The sequence below is a fragment of the Thyridium curvatum genome (genome assembly GCF_004353045.1).
Source record: "Thyridium curvatum strain D216 chromosome Unknown NODE_55_length_292940_cov_83.935894, whole genome shotgun sequence".
Lineage (NCBI taxonomy): Eukaryota > Fungi > Ascomycota > Sordariomycetes > Thyridiales > Thyridiaceae > Thyridium > Thyridium curvatum.
Window position 1 is genome coordinate 262674 of NW_022156810.1, and position 25803 is coordinate 288476.

At 52.5% G+C, this 25803-nt stretch overlaps 3 protein-coding genes across 3 annotated transcripts; all 3 read right to left on the reverse strand.

The window, feature by feature from the left end:
• Positions 1–11934: 11934 nt before the first annotated feature.
• On the reverse strand, positions 11935–15242 carry E0L32_008428 (uncharacterized protein; the record flags this gene model as incomplete). The annotated part of the gene is made up of 2 exons (XM_031143281.1): positions 11935–12320; positions 12728–15242. 2 exons carry the CDS (start codon positions 15240–15242, stop codon positions 11935–11937), a joined length of 2901 nt encoding a protein of 966 aa, XP_030992405.1.
• A 4500-nt stretch (positions 15243–19742) lies between these two features.
• Positions 19743–21370, reverse strand: E0L32_008429 (uncharacterized protein; the record flags this gene model as incomplete). Its single annotated transcript, XM_031143282.1, has 2 exons — positions 19743–21054; positions 21138–21370. The coding sequence occupies 2 exons, from the start codon at positions 21368–21370 to the stop codon at positions 19743–19745; spliced, it is 1545 nt and encodes a 514-aa protein (XP_030992406.1).
• A 716-nt stretch (positions 21371–22086) lies between these two features.
• On the reverse strand, positions 22087–22674 carry E0L32_008430 (uncharacterized protein; the record flags this gene model as incomplete). The annotated part of the gene is made up of 1 exon (XM_031143284.1): positions 22087–22674. One exon carries the CDS (start codon positions 22672–22674, stop codon positions 22087–22089), a length of 588 nt encoding a protein of 195 aa, XP_030992407.1.
• Positions 22675–25803: the final 3129 nt, after the last annotated feature.

Consider the following 25803-nt stretch of genomic DNA (forward strand, 5'->3'; position numbering starts at 1 on the left):
TAGCTCTCCCATGGTATGCGTGCTGTGCCTGCGTGACTGGGTCTCCAGACTGGCCACAGGTCGGCTTCTCCCCCGTCTGAGGGACGGTCGCGCGCATGGTGCACTTTTTTGGGGGTGTTTGGTCTCAAACAAGTGTGGCTGGTAATGCCTTCTTTGCTTTTTTTCTCCCTCTACTAGAGGGAACCTTGCACAGAGGGCCGAGGCGTGTGTGCCCGCGCGCGCGCGTGTGTGTGTGTGTGTGTGTGAGAGAGAGATGGGGAACGTTCTGCAGACCTCGCATGCGGGCCGCTCGCTGGGCATGGGTCGGCGTGGGAGCGGCGGGCACCTGGCCCTGGCTGGTGGATGTCTGGGTGTAACGGACGCTAAGCAGGGCGTCTCCCGAGCTTCGCGAAATCGTCCCCCCAGTCGGTGGTGAAACAGGTCATGCCCCTGCAATTCCCACAGGACCCATGCACTAACAAGGATACCTGGAAAATGATGGGGATGCATGGGTGAGCCTCCAGATCCCCGACGCAGCCCACTGCATCGACCAGGTCAGGACAGGCCGACTGTCAAGCAGTTGGGACCTGGAGATCCTCAAGGGTGCGCGTCCGCTTGCAGGCCCAGAGCCTGCACGTCAAAAGGCAGGCTTGAACGACCATCAAGCTCGTCAAACCACCAAAAGCATTGCTTGAGGCTAGTGTGTAGTGTGGTGATCCCTGGAACCGCGAACGGGCAAAGGCAAAAGAGTCTAACCGCACGATGGAGCTGCCGCTGGGAGTGGTGATAGGTAATGTTCATGCGCCGTGCAAGAGAAGAGTACAAGAAAACCGAGCGCGTCGCATAAAGAAAATCGTAGATGACTAGGGAACAAGCAACTCACCGAATCGGTCGGCTCCGTTTTGAAGTGGCTTGGAGCCTGGCGATGCTGAGCCATTGTATAGCCCATGAATCTATCCTTTTTGCGCACGCGTTCGCAGACGGCCTGACGTGACGGCTAACTGTCGTGGTCAGTCAAAATGATATCTGCTGAGCGATGCTGAATAGCGTGACCAAAAAAGCCGACCAGTTCCGAGGCGACCAGTTTCTTGTCTCCTGGTTGCATCACAGGCTGGACTCGATCTGCAAAACAACGACGATTTGGAAAATCTCCGCAGGTGGCTCGATGCTGTCGAACCTGGTTTCCGCGTCGTACCAAGACCGTGCGCGCGCAGAACAGTTACGAGACAAACGCACCTAATGCAAAAGCCTGGGTTGAAGCAGGTCAGGAGGCGCGCGTAGATGTCGAGGTTAAAAAGAAAACAAAGAGGAATAGGCGTCCAGCTGCGTGGTCGTATGGTGCTTTGAATAGAAACTCGGGTTGGTTTCACGTTGGCCAAAGAGTGCTTTGCTGGTGAGTCTTGCGCCGGCGGTTCAGTCACGTCGTCGACCTGGAAATCGATTTCTCTGGCAAGCTCAAAGGTATTGAGCTGAAGACGGACTGACAAAAAAAACATATAAAACAAGAGAGAGTCGCGGACAACTATTCGTAGATGACCCCTGAAATAGGTCGGGATGTCTCGATTAAAGGTGGAAATGGGGCGCGAGAAAGTCTGGTGGTGATTTGGCTGGGTGACGGGGGTCGAGGGATCCAACAAGGAGAATTTCCAAAATTCATGCGTATCCCCAAGTAGCACTAGGGTGGAACGTTGCCGAGATTGAAACAGGTTCGCTTGCGCCCGCTACAGCCAGAATGCCCAAAACAGCGTGGCGCACCGCCGGCGCACTCCTGAAATCATTCACGGCGGTCCACCTCCTTCTGAGAAGAGAAATCTCATCGGCACATGCCCACTAAGGCACTAAGGTTGTAGGTAGGCAGGCGTGGCAGGTAGCCACACACGCAAGCAGTTTTCGAAGCAGATAACGATCCGTCTCTTGGGTTTAGCTAGGTACTTTGGGTACATCAGGTTACTTCACCCACTGCTCATCGTCGATGCACCCATCACCTGCCCAATGCCCGCGGCATACCTCTTAGCATCCCCCTCTTCTTGTGGGAGCTCTAAAATAGTCTGATCTGTACTTGGACAGCATGTCTGTTCTGTAGGATGCACCTGCAGCTGGCCATTGTGGCTGGGGAAGGAAAAGTGAGATACCGAGGAGAGCCAGCTCGGGTGCTGTGCCTCGCACAAGTATCCTAATATAGATCAGGGAGGCCAATACCAAGGGGGGAAACAGATCAACAGCAGAGGTACCGCGCGAAGGGCTCGTACACCGGTATCACTGGTCCATCCGAACGTGCATGTGTGAAGTGAATCTGGTCACTCTTGTGCAATGTGGACTGGCATCCCATCCCGTTCAGTCGAGCAGAGCACCCAATCAGTCGGGTTTTCCACGTGTTTCCTGTGTCTGGAATACCCAAGTACATGCTTGCACCTTGCCGACTACCAAGAACAAAATGCTATGATGTTTGTCCCATCCGTATGAGAGCTGATATGCATGGGTTGCAGCGCGCGCTGCTGCGGGTGACACCTGCAACCAATCTGCTACATCTTAACAAAATGCCCTGGTACTTTTGGTACCAAAGATCTTGACAGAAAGCGAGCCAGGGTGTGCGCTTGCGATCGATCTAACATGCTGCCCAGAGCCAGCCTATTCCGTCGATTGGGCATTGACGTCGAACCGTTTTAACAACATGCACAGCGCTGGAGGCAGCTCGCTTGTATGTACAATATGTACACCCAAACTAGTTTCCTCTTTAGCCTCGTTCGGCATGCATGTTTGACAAGCATTGCAGCTGTCGAACTTGACATTCCCAGGAAAAGGGAACGGCATGGCTGACAAGGGAGACGGATGCTGGGGTCTGGGAGACGGGGGGTTTAGGTGTGGATGGTCGGGGGTGTGCCACCGGGGATGGTGTGGATGGTGCTGGTGATAGGTGACGACAAGAACGCAACAGAGTAAGACAAAGCAAGGGAGCTTCAACCTCCGGTTCTCCAGAGTCCAGCGGCGAGGCCCAAGACTACTCGAGAGCTTCGCGGGAAGGGGTTCATGACGCAATACGTCCTCCATCAGAGGATGACATACGACGAGTGACTTGTGTACAAAAAGTCAGGACTGGGCATCCACGAATACCTACTTGCAATGCCAAGTGCCTGGCCCAAACTAAAAGGAAGGTGGCGTTTCCCATGAGCACGTTGAACGCCTCCGTACTATTGTAATAGGAAGGCCTCTTTGCCGATCAATGTAGGGCAGTGTAGCCACGATGTAGGTACGATCTCTCGGTCTTGATACCAGACGCTGGTTCCTTTCCATCAGGACTAATCAGCATTAGTACTAGGTAGTTCGCGCACATGTTGGCCCATCTGACAAAACTCCCGCAACATTGGACGAACGTATCAGGTCGACTACAAGTAGATCGACAAAGAAAGGAAGACTCATCGATATGTATTGAATGGTGTGAAACAAACGCCACGTTTTGTTTGCTTGCACCGGTAACCAGGTAGAAGCCATGTCTTGACGAATGCAATCTTGGTCAATGTCCATCCTTCCTGGCCCCTCCCTCCCAGTCAGGCCTCCATGCTCCTCTCCCCGCCCGCCCACCAGCTGCATACCAGGTAGTTAGATAGATAGTCGCCTGCGCTAAAAAAGAAAGGCAACTGTCATCGAGTGTGGGAACGAGCGCCCCAGGCTAAAATACCCGCGGTGGAGTTCGTTCCCGGCTTGCTTCGACGGACAGCGCCGGCCTCGGGAACGCTTGCTGGCCGAGTCAGGGAGGCCTGGACGGCTGGGAATAGGGGAACAGGGGTCAGATGAGACAAGCGCCACCCATTTTCTGCGGCCTTTTGGTACGCATGCTCGTCATGTGTGACGAGATATTGAAGAAACCTGGGCCTTGTGCACCTTTGGGTTCGTAAACTGTTCATTTTCATCCAACCTTTCGCTGGCACGCGAAGCTAACAGAGGCACACAGACACACAGGCACGCTTCCCCGGCGGTGTGGGAGACGGGCGCGCGCGGCCTCAATTACTTTACTGAGATTAGTGTGTAACGCCGCGACTACACCACTAATGTAGACTCCCGCCCAAGTCTCCCCGTCTCGAGGGAGACAAAATGCGCACTCTCGAGGGAGACAAAATGCGCACTCTCGAGGTGCTTTGCGTTCGGCTACCTATCTGTCCATCTGGCACGGACACCTTGGTTGTTATATTACGAATCTCACGTCGGGCATTGATTGCGATACAAGCCCGTTAAGAGAGAGAGCCCGGCACGAAAGGGCCAGGGGAACACAACGTGATGCGTGCGTGTGGAAGCACTTGGTTGTTGTCTGTAAATCTTGTCCGGCCGATCTCAGGACTGTAGCACTCGAGACGGGTCGGATCGAGCCCGCTAGGCCTGGCTGCAGGCTTCGGCCACGGACAGGGTCACATGGAGCAAGAACAAAGTTTTTACTATTGCGCGTAGAGTTTCACTCGGGGGCGTCTTGAACTTGCCAGGGCGATACATCACTTTTGAGCGCAAGTACCCGATGCTATGATTAGTGACGAATTGAGCTACGAGTTTTGGTATGGAGGGGCAGATCCCCAAGCCAAGGAAGGTGGACGGCGTCAAGGGCGGCGTTGAGGAAAACGACGCTTCGGCTAGAACGTCTCGCTGAACCGTCCATCGAGCTGAATAATTAGCTCCTGTGCATCTCGGGCTTGTGACGTTGACTGGTGTCATCCCAAATATTCGGATAAGCAAAGTTGGTGCGGTCGTGTTGCTTAAATTGAGTTCGCAGCACCCATGTCAACTGCAGGGCTTTGTGCCTTAAGCATGGTATGTGCACAAGGCACATTATTACGTCGACAACCAAATGAACGAATTCAGGAGACGCAAAGAACTTCCGGCGGCTGACGTCGTCGCATTAAACTTTGCATATGCTTTGACGTTGACATTGAAATGCATAGATTGGTTCGCGACGCAGACAGATAACTAAGGTAGTCGAGTCGTCCAATTGCTCAACTGCAAGGTTGACCATGCCCGCCCCTGGCCATGAAAACAGAAATTGGGGTCGAACAGGGGTTGATCCAAACGGTTGACCGTTGACCCCGCAGATGGCTACCACTGGCTCAATTGAATTGGGCAGGTATGTACATACTTATGTACTGTACCTGTCGCTCTGCATATGTAGTGCGCATGTATGTACATACAGTAGTTGGATTGTGCAGGATCCTTGCTCCAGCGCGGCCGTCGCTCGTGGGCCGACTGGGCACTCCCGGGCAGGGGTGAGGAGAGAGGGGAAAGTCAAGGGAGCCGATGACATTTGCTTTTCCCGTCCAACCCCCCTGCGGCACCGGTGCTTTGGTGCCCGCGGCCGTCGCCGCCCTACACCTTCCAGGATCCGACGGGGATAGGTGCTACGCAGCGCAGGGGGCCCTGGTGGCTAGCGGGATTCTTTGGGGAAACACACCAGGAACACGGGTGTCCAGGGATTCCCGGCTGGAATGGTATGGGGGCCGAACAAGGGAGGAAGCTCTTGTCGAACCGGTGTGCATGGCATGCAGTTGACAGGGGGGGCTGTGGGAATGAGGAGTACCTGTGTCAGACAGGGTAGCTAGCCGTGCGTGGATGAGATGCTAATATCAAACTCTTCCAGAGCATCGCAATTAATCGATGATAGACCTGACGTGTCATCGGACCACTTCCAGTCGTTTCGAAAAGGGTCAAAGAGATTAGTAGATGAACTACGCAGTGAGTCTGAATATTTGGCATAAATTAGTAGCGGGAAATGGGGCCGGCATCCAGGGGATCTCGGTGCCGCCACCACACTGAGGAGGTACGTCTGCTACACCACTTACCTTAGGTACATGCAGGTAGCCACCGGCCACTCCTCAGCCCAGCGGACACAGACTTGTACCCGCACAGCACCACGGCACGGCCTGCCTGCCGGAAAGTCAGCGACGGCACGAGGCTCGCAGTGGCCTCGACAGCGGCTCGCAACCCGAGAAGACGGATGATTGGAATTTGGCGAACCGTCTCGGATAATGTTCGTAAGTACTTGTAGAGCTGGAGTGAGAGTGTGGAACCTTGAATACATTCTGCGTGCGTGGCCTGTACTTGGAGAAGGAGGAAGGGACGACAGGGTGTAGCACCCAGGCACGGCAATTGCTCCACGCGACAACCTTCCTTCAGTAGGTGTGGCTTCCTCCCACAATCATTAGGCAGGGGAATCTGACGATGACTTCTCATTTCGCGTATCTTTCCGGAATTCCCTATCTCCAAGAGCACAGCTTCAAAATCTGATCCAGACATCGACTTCATCATTGCATCTATCAAGGCAAGTTGCATCTGATACCCAATACAAGTACATTCGTGACACCCCCTGTCCTATTTCTTACCCATGGGAATATTAATATTCTAACCGTCCTTCATTGCTTAGGCCGTCTAGATACTTCATTACAAGCTTCATCTTCCATTTCAGCACACATTGCAGCAGCCAAGGACGTCGTACTCAGCACTGTCGAGAGCTCTCCATCTACTTGTACCAAGGTGATAGTGAGCCACCGAAGTAGACTGGATGCAATCCAGTGCAATTCCCAGGGCAAGCCACTAACCCCCCAGCCCATCCTGGTCACCATGACCCATACACCAGTCAGGGGTTACCACCACCCCTATCGCAGGCCGATTGACGAGGAAATCTACGGTGCATCGTGACCCTGAGACCTGGAACGGCCAACCACGACCTCAGACACCAGCGTGGGGTTTGCAAGAACGAATCCATCGCAGACATCACAAGCTGTCACAACTCAAAGCGCACAAGCCGAAAAAGTCTTCACAGTACTGAACTGTTTCGGTGTTCGTAATTCGAGACTCTCGGTCCTTTCTCATCTCATTGATCAGCAACTCAAGGACTTCGACTGAGCACTCTGAGCTAACCCGGCCTGCCACGCGCCCTTCTCGCACTCAGTGTGCAAGGCATCCATGTCTGTACATGCACTACGAAAGCGTCCACACCTCTCCCGACCCACTAACGGCCATGCAGCTGGGGTGAGTCGGCCAAAGGCGAGGATAATCCATTGCTTGACCTTGTCTCAACCAAGTCTACTTGTATCTACAGTAGCTTACAGAAACAACGCAGTCGTGACTACTCGGATGCCTTCTTCTCTGATAGCTACCTAGCCAGCAAGTACGTATCCAAAGACCACAATCCCACTCTTGATCATATTCACAGGGTCACATCGCCCGACTTGAATACTTGGCTTGGAGCAGAGTCGGTATGCTGGCCAGGAAAGGGTCCACAGCGAAGCTTTTTCAACCATATACTTAGCCATTGCTGATTACAACAACACCAAGGCTTGACAAGACACGCCCACAATCAAGACAATGTCTCAGCCAGTTCGCAAGGCACATTGCCACGTCAATGCCTCCTCTAGTGCACCATGGAACTACCGAACGCGTCGAGAATCAATGTTTGCTTTCACACCAGCCACCTCGGCTGGTTGCTTCTTCCAAAGTTGCAGCATCGTGTGGATCTCCGAGATACAAATATACTTGGTGCGGGGACTACGCCTGTCGACTCGACTGCCTATCATGCCTGCCAGGCTGGCTGGCTGGCATGGAACCCTGACCGCTTGTCAAGCCTGACCGCTAGTCTCTCGGACAATTTTATGATCAATCGCGTCCACAGGTATCGCAGTGCTACTCTGCTTCTCGCAGGTCTGAACGTTGGAAGCCAACATCGTTAAAGGCCCAGGTTACAGACTACCAATCAATGGATGGTCTAGACCATGTATCGCGGACACGGAGCCTTGCTCGAGGGCTAGCCGTGCTAGCCAGTCCCGCTTGGACAACGACCTAGGCTTTTGCTGCCCAAACGGCCACTGAAGCAGTTCGCAAATAACCTTTGTTGATCACTTTCGTACATTCTGGACTTCAATAGGCTCCAAGTGGCTGGGGCAAGCAGGCCGTTTCCCAGTTGTGGGGAACTTTGAACCAAAGTGGCTGCCAGCTCTACTCTACTTTGTACGAAGTACTCACGACCGTCCAAGTCATATGGCGCAGCAAATTGCTGGACTTGAGGTACCCTGTACTCTCTGAACCTCACTAAAGGCGGACCTCCTGACCGAATGGTGAGCCACTCGAGCAAGAAACCGAAACATTGCCCGCCTCAGGTTGGGTCATGGAAAGGAAAGCAGTCGTGTTTCCGCCGATCAACTGCCCAATCCAACGATTTGTCGATAGGGAACGTGCTTGTCTGTACTTTATCGACCAAGGTGCTGGAGTCATTCCGGGCGTCTCAGCAGAACGAGCGCGGTAACAAGGGGAAACGTTCTAATCCTTCAGAGCTGGGTGGGTCGGAACAATGAGAGAGGATCCTGATCCTTGTTCGAGTCCCCATCCTCCTTCCCCTGCAGGCAAAGCCCCTGGACATTGCGTGTGCCTGGGCTTTTTGTTCGCCTGTCCAAAGAGGACCTGCTTGACGAACAAGACGGTCCCACCCGGGATCCCGGCCGGTCCCTGTCGCTGAGGAGAAACCCGGCATGGTCACGTCGACTCTTTCTGGCCACTTTGATCAGCCTCGCGCGGCCAGGTCTCGATCAATGCCATGAATCCCTGCAGTCCCGTGCCCACCCGCCGGTGAGTTTCATTTGCATGGGTCCTGCACTTCCCGTTTTGGACAGCAGAGAGAGTGAGCTCCAGTAGCTTATTCATGCTGGTCAATGTCTCATCTGCTCCGCAAAGGCAGCCGTTGAGTCAGGTAGGGAGGCTTGTTAACTACCTAGCTCGGGTGCGTTTGAGTGGGAGGGGGGTCATTTGGCTCTGGTCTCTTGTTCAGGGGGGTGCGGGCCAGCCCAAAGCAAGCCCATTCTTTACCACAATCGCACCAGCATGCCACTTTCTCTGGACCAGTGACTGACCTGAATCGGTAGGGCAGAGGGAGTGGGAACGGCCCGCGGAGGGTCGGAACTCCCACAGCGGAGGCGAAACAGGAAAGGTGCCGGCCGCTGTAGGTTGGTGGCCAGCATGGAAGGCGGACGCCTTTCCTTTTCCCAGGTGGAGCTCTCAGGAGCTGCACGCCGCCTGCACTACAGTACCGGTAGCTCTCCCCGGGAGGGTACCTAGCTCTTACAAAAAGAAGAGCAATGCTGATCTCTGCTTCTTTCGTCCGGGGCCTCTTCTTTTCATTTTCCACCTCTTCCTCGGCATCGGGAAGAACCCCCGTTCTGACCGTAAAAAGAAAGCATCATAGGGGCAAAAGGAAGGGTTTTTTTTTTTCAGACGTATGTCCTGCAGGTATCCGGATTTCAGGTCATTTGTTCGCTAAATGATTAGAAATCACCCAGTCTGCAGGTCAATAGGCGGTCCCATCTCGATCATTTCCTATCAGGTCGCAATTGGCCGCGGTCCCTTCCCATGGTTGTGCGGTGCAAGCTCTTGCAACGCAAACGGGACAGCGGGCACCATGATGGCACACACGCGCGCGGCGTGCGCCTGTCATGTGGCTCCCGGAGAGCAGAGTCTGATGGGACCGATGTAGCCCAATACGCAGCCGGAGATGAGATCATGTCAAGCTCAGAACTGGCTTTTCCTAGATGGTGCTGTACGCGGAGGCATACGAGAGTCGACAGCTCATTAGCTCCGGAAGCTTTCCTAAGGTACGGAGTAAGGAGATGTGCCTCTCTTGCCTCTGATGCAAATTACATGCGGGGGCCCAGGGGGTGTGATGGCCGCTTCGTAAGGCTCCGCCAAGACTTCCTAAAAATAAGAGCTCCAGTCTCGCTTGCTCTGGTCCTCTCGATGCTACGGAAAAAGTGCCGCCTTTTGTGAACATTTCCCACTTTCCCAATTGCTCGCTTTCTGCAGCGGGGACAAACGGTGTTTTTTTGACGTGCAGAGACCAGCAGCCCATTGTCAAATTGCGCATCCTTTATTACGTGATGACGGTAATTGTCCGATACTTTTCATCTTTTGCTACTGCAATTCCGGCATGCCCGGGAGGTCGCAGAGGACCTGCTTGTAGATTACCGAATCTTCCTTTTCTCTTTCGCTCTCTTGTGTACCCCTGCTTGATCACGATGACTGGGTCTTCTTTGCTCCGTTGCTCCTCTTCGATTTTGTCTTTGACAAAAGGCAGCAAGCATACGAGGTGCTCTCATATCACATCACAATCTCCAAGGTAGCATAAGTTCTGAGAAGGGCTGTTTTATGTACAGAGTGCATCTGCTTTCCCATGCCTCGTCTCCTTTTTCCTTGGTCGCCCACACATGGCGCCACACAAAGTACCTACCTTGTCTGGTCGTGGAAGACGAAGAAGAAGAAAGAAATGCTTGCTCGATGCTACCCTGTCCTGCCTAGGTAGGCCCCCCTGGACACACACTCCTCTTCTCTCTCTTTCCCCCCTGAACAATTTAGCTGCCGGCAGTCCAGGGGAGGGGGGATGGGTTGTGCGTATGCCTGTCGTTTGGGGCACGGACGGTGGGCGCGTGCCCGTTTGGTGTTTGGCGTTGCAGTCGCGCGTTTATGCCTCCCTCGCCCCCCCGTGCGTGTCTTCTTGTGTTGTTTCCCCCCCCTTTGCTCGTTCCCCCTGTAATCTTTTTTTTGTGAGGCTGGAGCGCGTCTGTTCTTGACGGGAAGGGGAGACCAGGGGGGTTCATGGACCTGGCTGGGTCGTAGCGTACTCTACTCCGTAGAGGGTTTTGATGATATGGCCGATGGTTTTGTTGACGGGTGGCTTACCTAGGTGGTGAAAAGACTGGCTGGCAGGAAAAACGACTCCAAGCAGAGAAACGGGGCGTAAAAGCATGTAGCCGTAGTGTGTGCAACGATATCGAGGATTATCCTGCCGAAAGAGGAGAAAGGTTGGTACATGTGATAAGGTAGATGGAAATGCAAGGCGTGCGCGAGGTGAGTGAGGCGGGTTTGAGGGTCACAGAGAGACAGTGCCATACACCCAACTTTCTCGTGCCGGTGTTCATAGCAGGAATATCGGTCAATTTGAAGTGGCAAAACGGACGGCCATGTAAGAGAAATCATTGGTCATGCGAGGCTCTCGTTCTCTCCAGCACCGCCCAGTGACATTGGGCGAAAGGATGGCGAGGCTGTATTTCATGTATGCTACCTGCACAGCGACGATCACTCAGGTGTACTGCGCCCCGTGATATAGGATTCGCCTGGGAGCTCAATGATATGAGTGTCATCGTGGTCCTTTCAAGTGCACATATCGCCTTTGGGGCTGCCAGACTCTACACTGGTTCAAAAGATTTATGTCGCTCGGCCTCGAGAGCGAGTCGACAGCCTCGGATGGGCAATGTCTTCGGACGGCGCCCAGTCCAAGAGGAGTTCGGGTGGAAAGCATGACCCTGGCATCGAGTGACATGAGCTTTGCGAGATGAACGTGGGAGTACTGACCAGCTGCTTCCTGGTCTTTCAAGCATACGACACGACAGTTCATGTATGAAAGAAGTCTTTGGCAATGCTTAGATACTCTCATCAGACTTCTCAATTCACTCAAGTGCTTCGATGAACTGTTCTCCTGAATTTGGATACAGTCCACGACGATATGATGCTACTTAGACTTTGTGTATTGATTGAGTGTGCCTTCTAGACACAGTGGCCATAAAAGTTTACATTAGATATGGAAAGCTCTCAAAGGCCAAAACTGGAAATTAAATTGGTATATTTTATCTGCCCTGAAAGCCCTCACCCGCTCCCAAGATGCCTCGCAAGTAAAGTATCAAGGACTACATGTCCATTAGAACGTATCCAAAAACAACGCTATTTCCAATCCCAGAACGGAAAGTAAAACGCTGAGAAAAATCAAAAGTCCCAAATCCAGAAGCTCAAGTCCACCACGCTATTTTGTCTTACACAAAAATGCCAATGACAATATCGATCCATCGTGTGTCGTATTCGTAGTCGTTCAGTCATGATGCAGTTCCCGAAACATAAAAATCTCAAATCATACATCATCGAACAAACTTCGGGCTTCGGATCCCTTCAAGCATCGGCGGGGATGGGCTCCCTATCGCGTTCGCGGTCCCGCTCACGGTGCGACCGGTGGTGGTGCCCGTGATACTCGAGCGACCGCGGGACTTCGTCCTCCTCGTCAGAGTACCGGTGGCGTCTGTGCCGGTCTCGGTCCCGCTCCCGCTCCCGCTCCCGGTCTCTATCCCGTTCGCCCCTATCGCGATCACGCTCCCGTTCCCGTTCCCGGTCACGGTCCCGGTCTCGTTCACGCTCCCGCTCCTTGTCCTTCTCACGCTCGCGCTCTCTATCCTTCTCGCGGTCACGATCTCTCACATCATCGTCGTCGTCACCCCGGTCCCGACGGTGCCGATGAGACCGGTCCTTCTTGCGGTCTTCATGGTCCTGCGTTCGCATCTCTATAAAACAAAAAGATTGGGTTGTCAGCTCGTCGGCCGTTTCCACATGATTCTGCCAAAAAAGGAGGTCGACTAGAACTCGGGAGGAACAAAGTAAAAAGGAAGAGAGAACCAGGAAAAGAAGAGCCGGAGGGAAGACGCAGGCATGGCGTGGCCATGCAAGCGGGTTGCAGAGTACGAAGACTAGGAGAGAGACACGGTCGGCACGTGGATTCGGAAACGGGACGGGCGGGCGGGCGGATGGGCGTGGGTTGGGCGATTTTTGGGCGCAAGTCACACGAGGCACGAAGCACAAGGGACGACGGACACACGGACGGTCGGCATGGGCGAAGGCGGACGCGGACAGCAGGAAGACAACGAAAAAAACGGGGGCCAGGATCAGGGGAACGGAGAAAAGCGCAACCCACCTCGAATCTGCGCCGTGGCAGTCGTGTATCCCTGGATCTCCTCCTTGCTCAGGACGCGGAGCACAATCACAAAGTCGTCGCGCACCTCGAAGCGCTCTTTGCCAATCGTCAAGGCCTCGGGGTTGACCAGCTTCCTGCTGATCTTGGTCCATCGGGCGCCAGGCGGAACATCGGCCTTGGTCTTGTCGTCCTTGTGCGGCGCGACGCCCTCGCGGATGGGGTTTGCCTCCTCGGGGAACTTGGAGCTCGGAGCCTTGAGGATGCCCTTGAGCGGCTTCCTCTCGTCCGAGTCCCGGGGCGGCGACACCACGCGGACTTGCTTCTCTTCCGGGGTGGCGAGGGCCAGTTCCCGCCCTCGCACATCGTCCTCAGGCGGCGGAGCGAGACCAAGGTCCGAGTTCTGCGATCCGCGCTTTGTTGGCGAGGCCGGCGCTCTTCTCTCGCCATCAGGAGACGCAGCACGTGCGACAGTTCTACTGTCCGAAACCCTCTTGGATGGTTTGGACCCCTTGTACGCGCTCTCTGCTTCCGTCTTCGACGACTCCTCCATGGCCGCTAGCTTTGCCTTGATGTCCATCAAGTCAGCAGGGTCGTTGGGCCGGAAGGCATCTGATGCGCGTTTGCGGCGGATGCGCGTCCTCGGCTTGCCTTCTTCTGACGATGAGGAGCCTCTTGCCTCGACAGCCTCGCCCGTAAGCCGGGCCTCGGCGTCACGCCGCCTGCGGTCCCGCTCGCGGGTCTCGAGATCGCTTTCGGGCGAGTCTCTACCTGGTCTTGGCCTGGGTGGCTCGACAATGTCAAGCTCTGGCCTGTCGTTCTCATCATGATCTCTACGGCGTGGCTTATGGCGTTCTTTCTCGGGCAAAGCGGCAGGAGGATCAACCTCGTCAGAGTGTCGACGACGGTCATCGACAGCCTCTTTGTGGCGGCGGGGGGGCTCTTTGCTGTCCCTCTCGTCCTTGTCCTTCTTATCGTCTTTTTCCTCCTTCTCCTTCCCGGAGGCGCCGATGCCAATGGCAGTGGCAGCAATGCCTATGCCGGCCGCAACTTTATCCCGGAGACGCTTGGGCTCATCAGCATCATCGACGGGTACGGCATCCTTGTCCGCTTTCCGGTCCCGCGGCTCATCCACTCGTGTGCGCGACTCCCTGGGAGGTCGAGTCTCGTCAATCACGAGGCGATCGTCCCGGGAAGGTGGCTCCAGATCCTCGTCGGATCTGCGCTTATAATCTCGCGAGTCGGAGCCATGGCGGGAATCTCGCTTCGACCTGCGGTCGCCGTAGTCGCGGTACTCAGCCTCACGCCGAGGCTCGTCAAACTCGCTGCCTTCGACCCTGAGGCCGAACCCGCGCGACCCGACCCGGTCAGAAAATGAATGAGACCCTGCAGAATGATCGTTGGGGTAGTATTCTGTCCGACGATCACGCAGCTCCCGCTGCACGAGATCGTTCTCACGAGCAACGTAGTAATCATCGTGATGGGACGAGCGCGGCAGTGTCTCCTGGTACATCGAGGCAGGGCGCTGGCGAGACGAGCTTCTCCTCTCTCGGGGGCCGGCGCTCTCCGGAACTCCAAGCGTGCTCGAGCGGCCAGGTCTCGCCTCGGCAAGCGGTGCAGCGGGGACGCCCGGTGGAATCGAAGGCATGCGGACTTCCGGGGGGTCGTAGATCCCGGCGGCTGCACTCCTGTTCAGCTTGTCAAGGCCCCGGCTGGTAGGCGGGGGGCCTCTCCGGCTGGGTTCGTACGTCCTGGACAGATCACTTGCTACACTGACCGATGGGCGATGGTATTCACGATCGAAACTCTCCCGCCGCCTCCGTGGAGGTCGGTCGTGTTCCAAGTCGTACCGTGCTAGATCGCTCGGCTTAGTGTATTCGTAGCCTTCAGCCCCATACCCAACCGAGCTCGTACTATGGCGAGCCGGAGGCTGCGAGTATTTGGTCTCGCTGTGCCGATGACTCCGGTTTGGCAGCCGAACATCTTGGCGGTCTCTCAGCCTGGCTAGCTCGTCATTGTCGAGTGTCGCACTGTAGGGTGCGTGATCATGGCCGCTGTACGAGCTCCGGGTGTGGCTGCGTGATGCCATCGATGACGCGGGTTGAGTGACCTTGTAATACTGGTTCTCCTCGCTCGAGCGGTAGGGATCCCGAGTAGGCGAGCGGGCGGACCGATCTGCACTAGTACCGTCTGTCATGACGATGATGGGCCTCTTGTGGGCCGAGTCCATGGTCGAGGAGCGGCGAGAGCGGCTGACCTCTCGCACGCTTGAGCTCCTGTTGACGGGGTCCGTCCTGACCGTATACTTGGTCGTGGTCGTCGGGACCGCGACTGTGGGACGGTGACTGGTGGAGTGGCCACGACTGTGGCTCGACTCGTGGCGGGAGGTGGGCATGACGTGAATCTCGCCGCCATACATGGAGCCGTAGCCGACGCCGGCGGGTACTGTGGCGCGGGCCGGGTTTGCGAGCGGCGGAGACGACCGCCTGCCGGCTTGGTAATAAGGGTATCGTTCCATGGCAGCAATCATTCGAAAGAAGCTGCCGTGTTAACTATTTTTGGGAATATTCAGTAGTATATAGATTGGAGCCCAAGTCAGCCTTGTCGCCGAAGAACGGGGGTTCCGGGGATGATTTATATCGTATATCGTGGTCTTCCGCCCAGCCGGTGCCAAGGATAGGAGGTCAAGGCAAGTAAAGGGAGTGTTGTCTACAGGATACGGTCGTAAGTTTTCGCATAAAGTGTGCAAAAGCCGTCTGTGTCTGGGATCTGTTTGGGCTGAGGAAGCTGGTATGAGGGGTGTGGTGGCCCTTATCCTTAAGAAGCCAGCGGAAGAGGAGAGCGAGAGAGGGCGGCGCGGTGGTCGTTGGTGGGGTTGTGACTGTCAAGACCCTTGCAATGCCTGCAATGCCTGCAACAGGGTCAGACCTTACGACCCCTCTTTATTCCTTGCGCAGATGCATACGACGGGAGGAGATGTACATAAGCAAAACAGTTGGGGGGGTGCAAGTACGGACCTGTCGTCTGCGCCAATGAGTGCGCCTGTGGCACGCGTGCTACCCTCCCACGAATGTGCTGGCCAGAGAATGGGCAGACGGGCATGCGTCGGCTTGTATGCAGTATGTATGTAGGTAGTAGGTAGGAAGGTAGGTCCGTATGTGGATGTAAGGCTGCGCGGGTGGCGGGCTCTCGTGGAGTGCTTTTATCGGCTCTCCTCTCTCGCGTCTCAGCGATGCGATGCCACAAATCCAGCAGCAGAGAACACGAGCAGCGTCGTTTTGTGGTACAGAGCGATGCGTTGCCAGCGACGCGTGAGACTCGACTGCTCACTGGCACACGAGGCCAGCGTGGAGGGGAGGGAAGTTCCCGCAACGACACGGGAGGGGTTTGCGGTGACCGACAGCTGCCGGCTCACTGGCCAGACCCGTACCGAGATAAAGCCAGAGACCGAGTCTGTATTTTTGCTTGGTGTCGCACTGGACAAGGCAACCCTGTATTCCCACGGCGCCGGAAACAGATATGGTGGTTGCCTTTTTCTGCCTCCCACGACGCGGGGTATGGTATGGGGAATTTCGCTCTTTAGCCGTGCGATCCGGGCCAAATGCAGCGAGCGAGAAGGGTGGTGGTGAGTGGTGGTGGTGGTGGTTGTGACCAGGGCCCGGGTCGGTCACAAGAGCAGTCCAGAACCCGGCGACGCTCCTGGACAGACAGAGAGACAGACAGACAGACAGACAGACAGACCACTGGGCTGGCGTTGAGGGGGTGCCGAGAGAAAGACCACCTGGAGGATATCCACAGGCGGGGTGTGTGGTGAGCGTGGTGAGCGTGGTGAGCGCGAGGGAGAGCCAGCAAGCGAGCAAACGAGGGAATCGATCCTGTTCGCTGTGAGGCTCTGCAGGCCAGATAATATGCTGCAAGCTGCAAGCACTCTGTGGCAGCAGCAGGGATTGGGGGATGTCGAGGGAAGATCACAAATCAGACCTGGGTGGAGCACGGTCGGTTTTGTTTTCTGCAAGGCATGCGAGCCCGGCGTTGCCCGCTTCGAGAGGGGAACAGGAAAAAAAGAGTGGGAAAGGTGCAGCACAGCAGCAAGTGGCAGCAGTGGCAGCAGCACACGAGAGCGAGAAATGGGATGATCGGCCAATTTCAGTCTGTCAGCCAACGTTTGACTAGCACAGCGACTGGCTGCCACGGCATGCTGCCCGAAGAGTGGCGGGATTACATGTACGAGTGCCTAGGTAGTAACTAATAGGTAGGTAGTCTAGAGGGAGGGGGGGGGGGGGAATAACAACAAAAAAGTGGTAAGAGAGAGAGACGCACAACGGTCAAGTGGCATGCAACCCAAGCGCGCGTTGTTGCGATGACGTCCACCCACCTTTCCAAGCAGTTCTGGCTGCTGGTGCGCGCGCCGCCGCCTGTCTCCAGCGCCCAGCGAACCGGTCCGCCCTCCCCCTTCCCACTCTCCCACGCGCCGAGCCCCTCCTCCCATCCTCCACCCCTCCCTTGCTTCGTCACGGGTGGGTGTCTGGCGTCCCTAGGTAGACATGCTTCTTTGGGAGCTTCCCGCGTCGACACCTCGACTAGCACGACTACATTAACTAGTTAGCATCAATAGTAACGTTGGAAGAGCCCGCTTTTGCTTGCCGGGGCCGGGCCCAAGACCCCAAGACCCGAAGACCCCAAGAGGGGGCTCCACCGACTTACAAGACCCTTTCCTGACTTGCATCCCTGGTGCGACATGTCTCCGCTGGGCCGCTGTTCCAGAAGCTGGGAATTCTCCGTATCCAGACGCACTGCGACTGTGACTTCCAGGGCAGCGAGGCATATGCACGGCAGAAGAACCTGCTTCGACAACGGGCAAGGGTCTGTCCCCGAGGAGGTCAGTTCTCATAATGCGGCCTAAGTGATCTATAAGATCAGCTGAGGCCTACATACAAACAGAACGCGTACCAGTTCTAGACTCGGACGAGGGAGAATCTCGTCTCGAGGTCTCGCGCCCGGGCCAGCCCGTCTCGTAAATCAGAGGTTGTCGTCATAGGGGCCAAAAATATCTGGAGCAGCAGCCAAGATGCCTTGGTGGCAGGAATGCGACTCTTCTTCTCTTTGCCACCCCACCAGCCCCGAAATGCCCGCTATCGTGAAAGAGAGAAAGGAACGAAAAGACCAAAAAAAAAGAAAACACTGCTATACCATTCATTGCATGAGAGACGACCCCTCGCTTGCATATTCCCGCATCTGCTCGCCCCAGGGCCGAATCCAGCCTAATTGGAAATCCCCAATTGATCTGTTTGTACTTGTATGTGGTCAACTACCCCTGGACCCTGTCCTTTTTTTTTCTTTACCTCTGTTTGCACCCGCGATGTGGGCCGGCCCAGCTCGTGGTCACACGGCGGCGGCGATCGCAAACCCTCTTGGGCTTCCGGCCACCACTCCACACTCGCTTGAGATGGGAAAAAACAGGGTGACAGGCTGTGGAGCAGGAGCCGTCCGTTGCCAGGCGTGATGTTGGGCTTCGGTTGTTCCAACCCAACGGTGAAAGGCTCGAGGTCATAACAACCGTAGAAGCCCAAGGGCCGGCCGGCTTCATCCTACAACCAGGACCATCCTTGCAACGAGGCCGGATTCCTTGAGCCTATCCAAGGATGGAAGGCTGATCAAGCACAACGTATGAGGGAATTGTACTTGTATTGGAGAATAACCCTCAACTGCATTGCGGATCTTTGGCACCGAGGCTGCTTAGCTTCCATACGCTCCGGGCTCGATCAAGCAACGAATCCCATCGGACTGCCATGTCTCTTGTCTCCTGTCTCCTGTCTCTTGTTGCTCGTCTCTTGTCGCCTGTCTCTTGCCTCAAGTCGCACTGTCGACCCGGTATTACGGACATGCTGCCGCTAAGAAACCATCAAGTTGATGCCCAATCCTCGGTTAACAAAAAAACAAAGCTAGACCCAGCGAGCTACTGCATGGAGATCTTCCTCCCATGCTGAGGAACGCCGGTAGATGTCGGGCGGTTTTATTTTGCTTTTTTTGTCGGTGCTTCGTCGCACTGCTTCTCGTTTGCGATCTGCCGATGCAGATGAGAGACCGCTGCAAAGTCCCCAATCCATCCAAAACCCGCGGGCGGCTGGGGCTTGTCGTGTAAAAGTCGGGGTGGGCCAAGCGACTGGACACGACAGACGGTTCCGGCGGACATACGGACACCCCTCCCGACCGGGACGGCGTGGGACCAGCAAAAAGCAGAGCAAGGCTCCATCGCCGCCCGTGCCCCCCCCCTCACCCCCGTCCCGATACGGGAAAAAAACAAAGGTAACCTGAACAGACTTTGTCTTTCCACCTGCAGTTCCCTCGATGATCTTTGCGCAATTGTGGTACATCGGGTCGGCGCCCGCCGGTGGCGCGACCGGAGTTCCATGGGCACTCCACCCCCATTTGCAACCGCTGGAACTACACCCGAATGCATACGTACGCGCACGCACGCACGGCGCCCGCCGGTGTTCAAGGCTCGGGAATGCAGCTAACCTAAAGCCGGTCGCCCATTGAGTGCGACGGTATACGTTGTTCGTGCATGGGGCCCGGCTCGAGGCCCCAAAAACTGGATACGGAATTATCCCGAAAATAAAAGAGAGAGAGAGAGAGAGAGACAGAAGAATGGAACACGTTATCCTAGAAGTTTTCTTGTGTTTGACAACAGATGCTCTAACTGCACCTTGGACTTCCACGGGCATTTGTGCCAATCGCGAACAACAGGGCGAACATAAGACATGGCTCGATACTGTTCGGTCTCCATAAAATCCTTCGATTGACGACTGATTCGGGCTTGACCGAGCGAGAGAATGATCAGAGGTGAGAGAGGTGACTCAAGATTGTGTGCTGATGTATCGTAAAACGAATACTCAAAAAAACGTACAACCATTACTCGCGTCAAGATCTCCGCCCCCTGTCTCTCTCTCTCCCCGACACGTCTCTTTCGTTGCCGGCAAAAAAAAAAGAAAACGCAACACCAACTCACACCAAACTCCTACGCCAGCGATCCCATCGGGTCCCAGAGCGGAAGCACAATCGGCTCCTGGTCCAGCACGTCCGTCACCTCCCGGGGCAGGAACGCAGGGTCGACGACGGCCTGGTACACAAACTCGTCCATCCACGCGTCGCTCATGACGAACCAGCCCCTGTCCCCGGCCGCCTCGCCCCAGCTGTTCTGCACGCGCCAGCGGACGGGCCGGCCGCCGGACTTTTCGTCGTCGACGTGCACCGCCGTCAGCACCATGGCGTGCGTCATGGCGCTCTCGCCCGTGCGCACCCGCGCCGCCTTGTCCATGCCCAGCATGCCGACGCCGGCGCCGAAGCCGAGCTCGTAGTCGATGAGGTCCAGGTCCATGACGCCGCTCGCCGCGGCGCTGAACTTGCCCACGTCGCTGCCGAAGAAGACGGGCAGCCCGGCCCGCAGCATGGCGACGCAGGCCCGCTTCAGCGCGTCCGCGCCCACGTTGATGTAGGTGACGCCGCGCCCGCCGACGACGTTGCCGAGCCGGTCCACCGTCAGGAGCGACAGCGGCGGGTGCCGCGGGTCGTTGACCAGGGACACCATCCGCGCGATGGCGGCGCTGCTGACCCGGAAGCCCGAGCTGTAGATGTCCTTGGAGAAGGTGAGCGGCGTGGCGCGCACCTCCTTCGCCCTGCCGCCCTTGTCGAGGAAGCTCCAGGTGAACTCGTCGGTCGGCGACGGCGGGGGCCCGAGGGTCAGAGTCAGGATGGTGTGGATCTCGTGCATCATCTTGGACTTGGCCTGGTGGATCTTGTCCGAGGTGGTCGAGGGCTTGCCGAGCAGGTCCCGCAGCTGGAGGGCGTACTCGCGGAGCTTCGTAAAGACGATGGCGTTGAGCGTGCCGGACGACATGGCGTTGTAGCTGTCCGGGTAGATGCTCTGCGGCACCAGGCCGTACTTCTCGACCAGGTTGTAGACCATGTCCCACTGGCCGCCGTCACTAAGGGGCTCGCCGAGCAGTCTCTGGACAAGACGGGAGTCGAGGTCTTGGTCCGCAGTCGAGATGATCTGCTCGAGGAACCAGTTGGACTTCTCCAGCTTGTCCCAGAAGAACAGGTATGCCTGCGACAGCTCGAACGCCTCGAGGTTGTACTTTTGCATCAGGGCCACCCGGAAGACGTTCGTCGACGCGAAGAGCCAGCACCGGCCACTGCTGCGTTGATTCGTGATGGGGCCACCCTCGAAGGGGATCTTGACGTTGAAGACCTGCTGATCCGCGATCTGGGTGGCACGAGACAACAGCAGTTCCTTGGGATTGTTTGCTGAGAGGGCAGCCAAAGCCAGCCTGGAGGTATTGTGAGCCCACTATTAAAGCCGCCTCCCGGGCATACTTATACTTGCCTGTTCTTTGGATCCTGCAGCAGACACTTCTGCCAGGCGCCCATCTGTGAGACGGAGATATTCTCCGGCGTCCTCGACTTGAGTGCCCTGGCGGCCTTCTCATCGATCTGATCCGCCGGCTCCGATTTCTGATCATCGACGTAGACATAGCCTTCATCGCTCCTATCGTGACTCTGAATGTGCATAGCGCGGAGGCGCTCAAGGACAGCCTTCTCGTGCAGCGCTGTGTCCTGGGCAACTTTGGACCCGTTGGAACCCATGATGTTAGTCCAGCCTTGCTCTTGCTGTTACTGCCGCTCTACTATTTCATACAAGCACGGCGCCGAGACCAGGATATCAAACACAGAAATACTCGCTAGCTTGTAGAAGCAGTCGAAATATGAATACAGGTTGGAAGCTCCTCTGAAACAGAGGGGCTGGGTGGAATGGAGCTTATCACTCAACCCCCCCGCGACATCGGGCTTTGTGGTGTGGAGGCGAAGGTCAAGAGGTGCCACGGATTAGGCAGGTCTAGCTAGTGGCCACAAGACACCCGGATAGATAGACGTCCACCTATTGATGTCCCTGTCAAAGTACGGAGTAGGTTACAGGGATGAAGAAGCCACTTTCCAGCCGGCCGGCTGGGTATCGGCGCACCCAGGGAGCTGGGAGCATAGCACAGCAGCCCCAGTGATCACCAAAGTAATGTGCTTTTAATACTTGATATCTTACTATCACCAGCTGCAGTGCCTTTTCACGTTTTTAGCATTGCCGCCCATCAGAAGTTGCCTGGTCAATGATGTGGGAGCATAGTGGACGATCCTCTCCTGATAGGGCTAGCTCGAGCGCAAGGGTGCAAGAATAGCTGTCGGAGGGTGCAAGAATAGTCATTCCCCTCTGAAACCCTTGAAGCAGGGCATGCTGGTCAGAGATTCCTCAAAAGGGCCATACATGGAGTATGTGGAAACGTCGACCCTAAGGTCTACCATTTGGTATATTACACTCGTCTTTGTTTCTTAGAAGGCGAGCCAGAGTCTCCATCAGCTTTCTCCTTAACCTCCACGCTATCCAAATCCTCCTTGATAATGGCAAAATCAGCTTCCTTCACGACCGTCCAGCCGGCATCGATAAGCGCATCGACAGAGTCAGCATAGCAGAGAAACCCCAGAGCATTATCTGCATGCAGGGACTGTAGATCCGCAAAATGCATCATAGCTGAGACAGAGCCTGTCATTGAAATATCACTGTTTCCTGGGCCCTTTCCCTTTGGCTTCTCGCATCGTACAAGAGCTGACCCGCAGACTCTATCGCGGATTATTGGATTTGTTGTGATAATTGGTTGGTTTGTTGCATATGCTCCCTGTCGTAGAGCAATATAGCAGACATCTGCTATTGGGAGCAGGTCTTTCCTGTCTGGTCTCGGATTGTAGAGATTGTGCTCTCCTCTCCTTCGCCCAATTGTGAATCGCTCCCCCAGGCCAAAAAGTTCTTGCTTGCCGGTCACGAAGGAGTCGATCATGTAAGTTGCCCCCAGCTTCTGGTCGGAAGAATGTTCGAATTCTCTGACCGCAGTATTGCTGTCCATGAAGACATTCTCAAACACGATGCCATCCTTCAGTTTTGCCAAAGCGAAGTCGGTCTCCCCAATTCGCTCAGTGATGAAGCCTACAGTCGTTCCTGGATCACCCTGTACGACTTTGAAGACATCCTGTGCCTGGAATGAAATCGCGGGCCTTTGTCAAATCGTCTCTGGTGATCTTTCTGGCATGGGTGTGTTGTGTACCGTAAAATCGTAAGATCTGACGGGCTCGGAGGCACGGGTCGATTGCCATGAGAACGATGGTCTGGTGTGATTTGAATGCGGTTGGTTTGAACGACTGGTTGTTTGGCGTGACTTGAATGCGGTTGGTTCGATCGCTTGGCGTGATTCGAATACGAATGGTCCAAATCCACTGGTACCGCCAACAAGGCTGGTTGAGGAGGCAATTCTGGCGTTCGGGCACCAGATTGTAGCGATCTAACGATCTTGAAGGTCAAAATGTTGTAGTTGATTGAGGCTAAGATAATTCTGCGCACTGTGGAAACCTAGGAAGTACTTGGAGGGTGCCCGTCACGTGACATCTGTTTTCTGTTTTCTATCCCTTGAAGAGCCGTAACTGCAGTCACATGATTCCAGATTATCTCCAGCTAATGACAGTGGCACAGACAGGGATTGACAGGGATCTTGATTACTGAAGAGGGCAAGTAGTTCACGTGAGTGCAGTTACGGCTCCTCAAGGGATAGCATTAAGGTTCACCTATGTGACGATCCTTGGTCCCAAGGGGTAAGACTACTTCGTAGGACTGGAGGTATGTAGGTTTATATAAGCAGTAAGTGATAGGCGCTACTAAGCAATAGTGGTTGACTTGATCGTAGCTAAGATAGCTTCACTTAAAGATGCTTTATTAAATAAGATACTTTAAATACTAGAGAGCTATCTAGGGTAGATATCTAAGGGTAGATATATATCTATATATATAGATAATAGATTATAATAGATCATTATGATCTATAGTGACTAGATTACTTATAATCACTTATCTTATAGTAATTATATAATCTATACACTTCTACCTATCTTATTATAATGACTGCTCTTAAGAGCAGTACCCTATAGTAATAGCAATTAATTTTATAATATAATATCCTCCTTTTAGGTTAATATCCTAATAATCTAAGGCTATTCTTAAGACCTATCTACCTAGAACTAAAACTTCTATTATAGATATTAAACTCTTCCTTTAATTCTTTTAGTATTCTTCTAATAATATATTCTTAGGTTATATTAAGAAACAGAAACTTTTTAATTCTTTTAAGAAATATAAGGCTCTTACTTATATAATTAAAGATTATAATTATAAAATTATACCCTATTTCTAGTACTTTAATTATTCTCTATCTTATTAAATAATAGAAGGGATAAAGAGGTATATTAAGTATACTAGAAGAGGTTAGTTATATAATAATATTGATATTCTAATAGGCTCTTATTAATAACTATTTTCTTTATTATCTTCCTATTATATTAGCTAACTTCTCTATTTAGTATCTTAAGTCTTAGCTAAATAGAAAAGACTGAAATAATAAGAGGAAGTAGGTAAGAAAATAATTAAGTCTATCTTTAAGTATTAACAAGCTCTTTAAAAAGAGTTTAATAAAGCCTCTACCTATCTTTCTTATATTTATAAATAAAAACATAATACCTATAAGTATTTATAAAAGATAGTAGCCTAAGGTTTATAAAATCTAGATAAACTAGAGAAAATAGAGTGAAAGAAGTCTAAAGCTGCTATATAGGAGTCTTCTATAATCCTAGAGGTATAGGCTAATAGTAGTTTTAATATAATTAACTAAAGTATTATTAGTTTAGATAATAGTTAGTTATTTTTAGATACTAACTTTATTAGTAGAATTATTAAAGCTTCTATTAATAATATATTAAATTCTTAATAGATTTCTAGATATTTTCTATAATATTATAACCTTTCTACTTAATTAGGTACTTTCTATCTAATATTCTCTACTTAAGTATTTATTTAACTTTATACTCTTCTTCTTCTACTTTTACTTCTATTAGTTTCTCTAGCCATACTCCTAAAGAGGTTGGTTCTAATAGGAAAATATAAAAAATTAGATAAATTTATATTATTTCTAGTAATAATAGCTTATAGTTAGATATTAAGATTCTCTATTTAATTTTAAAGAATTCTAATTTCTTATAGTCTAATTTATTATTAGGTTACTTTATAATAATGTTTTTTTATAATAGATAGACTATATCTTCCTTTAAGAAGGATAGTCTCTTTATCCTTTTTCTATTATAGTAATAGTAGACTTATTCTTAGATAAACTTAAGTTCTATTTTTAAGGATATATATAACTTCTTAAGATATTCTATCTTAAGAATTATAGATTCTATATTAACCTTATCTTATAGTTATTAGTATACTTTTAGGTTTTAGCTATAGTTAGTAAAAAATAGTAAGACTTTAGTTATCTTAATTAATATATTATTATATATAAATTATATAAGTAGTAATAATTCTATCTAGTTATCTTAGTTATAGTTAATATAGCTATATAAATATACTTCTAATACCTAATTTAGATATTCTATCTATCTATTAGTTTATAGGTAATAGACTATAGATAGTTTTTTATTAGCTCTAAGTTATCTTATTAAGGATATATAGAACTTTAATATATATATCAGTTCTTAATCTATAATAATTTTATATAATATTCTATAGTTAACTACTACTATTTATAGGAATATAAATATAAGTTATTCTACTATATATAACTTATTAAGCAGAAGGAAATATATATACTTAGTAAGTTACTTTAGTATTACTAGAATACTATTATACTCTATTCTATTAATTAGGTCTTTAAACTTTAGTAGTTTAATAATAAAGTCTATAGCTACTAAGTATTAGGGTTATTCTAGTATAGGGATAGGCTATAGTTCTCTATAAGATAGATATCTTAATATCTTATTATTATTATATTTATAGTATGATTTCTATATCTTTCTGACTATCTTATTAAGTTTAAGGAAGTTATATATTTCTTAGACTCTTATCTTAGTCTATATAATTTCTTTATGCCTATAGGCTTTAGCCTTATATATTTCTTATATATATTTCTCTCTTAAGGTTAAAGATAGGTATA